Below are 5,857 nucleotides of genomic sequence, written 5' to 3' on the forward strand. Positions count from 1 at the left end.
CGCTAACGAGTCTTATAGAGCGACAGTAAATCAAATGTATATGCGTGTAATGACGGCCGTGAAATTGAATGCCGAATTGACATCCTTAACGCGTCATTTCAGTACATTTGCACAGGCACCGAATGACATAAATGATATAATTAATACCAAATCACAATATATCACTAGAAATCACGCCAATATACAGGCGGCGATACAAGAAGCTTTTAAAACATTATACTCAACCCCAACTCTCACATGGAATCACCCGAAATCGTTACTGGTAGATCACACAAAAATTACCGGTGTAACAACAGGTCAACAATTGTATACCGAACTATTAAAAGAAAAATATACAATAGCATTCAATCTACAATTATGGAACAATGGTATTACACCCGTGGGTATAGTTGGCTTCGCCGATTTAAAAACCATCGATCAGGCTAGAAAAGATGATTCAAATATTCCGGGTGTTGCTACATTTTCGGAGCGGTTATTGGCGATGTATTTCTGTCATCAAGGAGCAGCAGGAGTTGGGGGTGCTACAAAGAAAGGCGCGGGTGGCGATAATGCCTCAAGAGCATTTAAAGCAGCAGACCAAGCACCTACAAATTTAGGATCTGTATCTGATATACCTTTACAATAAACCACGAGCAATCAAATTCCAAATTTATTAGAGGGGCATCCGAGTGAAATGGTCTTAATATATAAAATTTTACGAAACGTGGACACTAAGTGGTCGCGAGCATTACTTGATATCGTGTGGTTTTTAATCAGCATTGAACATGGTCCCGCTCTGAAACAATTGGTTGATGCACATGCCACAAATACAGCGGAATACATCGCGTTCAATTCAATATACACTAACAGAGGAAATTCTGAATTAATCGAACCAGTACCGTCACCACAATCAGTGCGGGTGGATCATACCAAGGCGGGTGAAATTATGTCAACCAGCAACCCCTCGTGGAACACATGTACATTGGCGTTTGGCGTTAACTTAACCACGCTTGCACTGAGCGCAATAAAGAGTACCCAAGGTAGCAAGTTTGCAGCGAATGCTTTTACAGATCCCGAAGATTTGTTTGCGGCATATGCGTTGGAAGTACTAAAGAAAATATCATGCAACTCACATCCAAATATTGCTAGAATGTCTATAGATACTCCGGAATTTGCAAAACTAATGCAAACGCAAAAAATCTCCGTTTTTTACAGATGAAAACGTAAATGAACACTATACATACACATGTAAGCCTCGATGTGTGATTATGTCCACAGGCACGAAACAAGCACTTACGGGTATTATAGATAATATAGGAATCGCAGAGGAAATGGATCCTTTAATGTGGTTCACGCCCAATGCATTAAGCATATCGAAAATTGGTTTTCGGGCATTGACGTCAGATGAGACGCTTTATCGAAATGTATTGGTAGGCCTTGATAATAATGGCATCGTACACGTTAAAAGAGCACATTGGTTGACCGGGGTCGTATATGACACCATTGGCACATTTATATAAACCATTTGGCCATGGCATCGATCCAACCAAAGCAGACGTGTGTACATCGCCACCAACGTCATATGTTGATAAAACTATTGCTCCTAAAGGCATATGGGATATTCTCCAATCCAATAATCAAGAAAAACAAAGCGTGGTTTCCGAAAAAACTATTTTCGGAAACTTTTTAACTGCTCAAAATAGTTAAAGAAGAGATGTTAATTATTGGATGTTCATATTTGCCACATTCTCACCCAATTCTAAGTGGACATATAGGCGTTACTACCGAATGGTTGGAGCACGTGGCATTGCCGGTTGTTGAGGAATTTTATCAATCTTTATTAGAAGGACAAAAGGTGAGCAATACGATATGCGAATATGCTGGTTGCAGGCATGGAGGCGATGCCGAATTGAAATTTAAAACACGCGAAAACATACGTGGTATGTATCACGGTAATCCGATTGTAGAAGGTTTGGTTGGGTGGAGCTTGAAGGGATTTGACCAGTTATGCATTGAAATGAATAATTTGTCGATAAATATTATACCAAACAAAGTAATCATGAAATTTCCATACGTTACCACACGATTTTTAATATATTTAACATGGCGGTATATTGTCGGTACTCATCATGATTCCGAACTCATACGTACCGGTTACAGTTTATATTCAAAGATTATGGCAAATACTAATAACATAGAAGATCGCCGGATCATTTTCACAGAAACCAGCAAAATGAAGGACGAAAAGTATTCAGTTTTTAAACTGAAGAGACCCTGTCCTAGTTTATATGACGCGTACAAACTCCGCAGTTTGACTGCGTACGACATAAAAGACATCGTTACGGGAATTGCCACGTACGTATTTGCGGTTGCCGGTGGGTATCGGAAATCGGAAGGAAACGACGCTCGATTGTTAGGGTGCCTCGATTACGAAATCCCAAATCCTCGCGGATTTATAACGACGAGCGTTCAAATGTACGGAAAGGCTGGTAATGTGGATCCCCAACTGATGAAATATTCGGACGGTAGTTCGGACGATTATAAAGTACCTCTGACCGCCCAAAACGATGATTCGGGTGCTTGGGTCCCACCCGAATGGGACAGAGAAGATCCTGCCCGTTGTATAAGTGTGAGTAACGACTACATGCCCATTGACTTTGACAGCACTCCGAACGAGCATGTTTACGATTTTGTTTATACGTGCATGTCCTTTATGAATTCGAAATCGTTATCCAGCGCAGATGCTGTAATACGACAAGAAGCGATGTTGAAAGCGGAGAATATAAGAGAAACGCCACATTCGGTGTTTTTGGCCGATTTTAATAAGGAAGGTTTAAATTTAGTAGAAATCGAGCCACCGATGGCCCCTGATCCAAACGCAGCAGCGACAGCTTCTAACCAAACAATACACAGGCCACCAGTGGAGAAATGGGTATTAACGCACACAGTAATATCCAAAGCAATTGACACAAGAAGGCGTCATCCAAAACGCCGCAAGATCGCAGACACCGACATTGAAGATAATGATGAATTATTACATAGAATAGGTAAGGCTGCTCATTACAATCGCATAAAATGCAATAAATAAATGAAAAATTTCCACCCATTCTGTATGTGTGACGTGTTTCATTAGCGCGCTGTCGCTCTTATCACTTTCACGGAGGAGGAGGAGAGTTCCCATCTCTCCAACACGCCCACATGGCGCGACGCTTTCCGCGAAAGCACGTGATAGCGCAGAGTGGGTATAAATAGGCGCCCCCCGTGCCGACCGTTTCATCGGCTCGTCTCCTCTCGCCAGGCTCGGCTAAACGGTAAAAATGCTTTTCTCTAAGGAATTGCTTGATGCTGCAAAACTCCCGAACCCTAACAACCTGTTATCACAACATCGTTATCACAGTGTGTACATAGCAATGGCACCAACTTTGGTCATGATAAAACGATTTCTTAACGACGAAGAACATATCATGGGTGCACACAGGAACAGCACGGTCGAAGAGATTGCGGCATTTGAAGCAGAGTTGGCTCAACTTCGAGAGGAGATCGCAACTAATGCGAGAAATGTCGCACGCGAGACTGCCCTCAGACATTCGCAGTATGCCACTATGTTTAAGACGAGCTGCATGGAATTGGACATCCATGGGTGGGCGACGGCAATACGTGCAGCGACCAGGACACATGGGCTGAATGAGGACAGCGCACTGGTGAACGACCCTTCGGCCAAGGTAACACCGCCCATGTTTGTTGAGATACATGTCAGAATTGAGCACATCGAGATGATGCCCTACTGCACGTTTTCCGTGCAAGTCAAGATAGTGCCAGTTGTGCGAGATGTTGAGACTGGATTGTATCTGCAATCATTTTTGAGGGCATTCCTGCAAACGGTCAACGTCTACAACATGCAGACAAAATCGCTGGAACTGGTTGGTGCCCTAGAACACAAAGATGTCATACATCTGTTGCCTCTCATTGATGGTGTCGAGAACCTGAACATCACCGAGGTCACCTCTCACGTGGGAGAGGAAAGTATCCACCAGGTTTGTATAATTGCAGATGTTTGTATTTTGTGAGCTAATGTGCGGTTATTATATTTACAGCTGTGCCTGCAGCTGCTCAAGAACCGCCGACTGAGGACCCTGTTCATGACCGACACGGCGTGGAGGCACGTACCACCAGCCATGCTCGACGACCTGACAGACATCCTCGAGATGCACAACTGCCCCGCTGACATAGGCGGTGCTTCCCCCCAAATGTTTTCCCTGCGCTACTGGCACGAGATGTTCGCAATGAATGTTGAAAACTCGCAATTTGTGGATGCCGACACAGATGACAATGACAAGTTTGCTGTCACCCCATTTGGAGCACACAGGCGTGTTGCTAGTCAGGAATGGAACGATGTCTATGACTATCATAGACAGATATACACAACAGCCATTGCACTGCTGCACAACAAGATGGTGCCTATAGATGATTTTGTTCATTTGTGCATGTATGAGCAGCATTATGTGGTGCGAGTAAAGGGTATAATATCAAATGGATACTTTAAATTGCATTCAGATATTATTGCATTTTTAGCTTCTCAGAAACAGGAGGCTGCGCTTAAAACTATGGAGGATAGCAAATCCTACATTGTGACCAATGCTCTGAGTAGAGTGGATAGTAGACTGTTTAGGGAGTTGTCTCACACAGAAAGATGTGATTTTGTCCATGGCACGTGCGTGCACCCGGGAATTGTCACGGAGGATAGATGCATGTACCGACTGATACGTTCGTACATTGCGAGGTGGAAGAGGGCCGTGGCTGCATATTGTGTGGATACATGCTTATTTGGCACTTATAACCAAATAAGGGATGCCATGTACATCACGATGACAGAATACATGGATTGTATAACATTAGCTAATGTGTGTAAAGCAGTACTTGATGTGCCTTACTCATCCCCGAAGTTGCCCCCTCTTGGTGTTGTAAATGCGAATGAATAAATGGCTGTGTTCACTTCACAATCAAACACGTCTTGGTGTCGATGTTCAAGCGCATGTCCAATATAACTAACTGAATAAAAGACGCATGCCATTATGACAGAATGCATGGATACATTAGCTAATGTGTGTAAAGCAGGGTCTATCTTGTTGCGCATTTTGCGCTGAGTTCAAAAAAATGTAATGTGATTGCTCATAACTTAATTAGGTAAACACTTATTAAGTAATAAAGGTCACAGGACTTCCAAGTTTTGGCCCAGAGGCCAACTCAGTGTCTAAGATGTTCTACTCCCGATACAGATTCCAAAAATGCAAGTTACAATCGCGTGGATAATTATATCTTGAGATATTAAACATGATAGTGATGGCACGAAGAAATTTAGTAGGCAGCGGCGGGTGGCTCGCTCGCCTGGGGAATGAAAGGCTCGAGTGAGTGAAAACATTTATTGATTTCCAAAAAGATTTGTAGATTGAAAGGCCCCGTCGTCTTGTCTTCTGCTCGCTGCTGGTGAGACGGCTCTCCCATTGCTCCGCACTCGGATGTTTATGTTTGCAGTCTGCGAGTGTTCCGCCTTTTTAGGAGCGCTCATTTACCATGATTAGTCACAGTTGGATGTATTCTGGGTTTCAGTGTCAAACATTCGACCGTTAAATAGCTTGTCTATAGCGTCAATGACTTTTTGGGTGCTTTGATGTTTTACGTAATTCTTAAAGCTTTGCTCCTGTATGGCAAACTTTGAGTTTGTTGAATTTCGTTTTTCATTTGGTTCAGTTGCTCCATTATGCGAGCCATGAAATTTTCCATTTTGCTGTCGAGGTTTTCCTCATTGTTGCTACCTCATTGTTGTGATCCAATTTCTTAACCCAGTGCGGATCACAACATCGTTATCAGGATCCGGCAG

The 5,857-nt window shown here is 43.1% G+C and overlaps 1 protein-coding gene across 3 annotated transcripts; it reads left to right on the forward strand.

Annotated features, from left to right (window-relative positions):
* The first annotated feature begins 1,322 nt into the window (after positions 1 to 1,322).
* On the forward strand, positions 1,323 to 4,984 carry LOC144125754 (uncharacterized). Of its 3 annotated transcripts, XM_077659422.1 has the most exons (3): positions 1,324 to 3,701; positions 3,882 to 4,013; positions 4,074 to 4,984. In XM_077659422.1, the coding sequence occupies exons 1-3, from the start codon at positions 3,297 to 3,299 to the stop codon at positions 4,956 to 4,958; spliced, it is 1,422 nt and encodes a 473-aa protein (XP_077515548.1). In that variant the 5' UTR covers positions 1,324 to 3,296; the 3' UTR covers positions 4,959 to 4,984. The 3 variants fall into 3 exon arrangements, with proteins under 3 accessions (XP_077515547.1, XP_077515548.1, XP_077515549.1); XM_077659421.1 differs by having other exon boundaries at positions 1,323 to 4,013; XM_077659423.1 differs by lacking the exon at positions 3,882 to 4,013.
* Positions 4,985 to 5,857: the final 873 nt, after the last annotated feature.

The sequence above is a fragment of the Amblyomma americanum genome, chromosome 3 (genome assembly GCF_052857255.1).
Source record: "Amblyomma americanum isolate KBUSLIRL-KWMA chromosome 3, ASM5285725v1, whole genome shotgun sequence".
NCBI classification, from domain to species: domain Eukaryota; kingdom Metazoa; phylum Arthropoda; class Arachnida; order Ixodida; family Ixodidae; genus Amblyomma; species Amblyomma americanum.

Coding starts and splice junctions, on each gene's coding strand:
- LOC144125754 (XM_077659421.1), top strand. CDS start 3,297: ATGCTTTTCTCTAAGGAATTGCTTGATGCTGCAAAACTCCCGAACCCT. Junction 4,014..4,073: donor GAGAGGAAAGTATCCACCAG/GTTTGTATAATT, acceptor TTATATTTACAG/CTGTGCCTGCAGCTGCTCAA.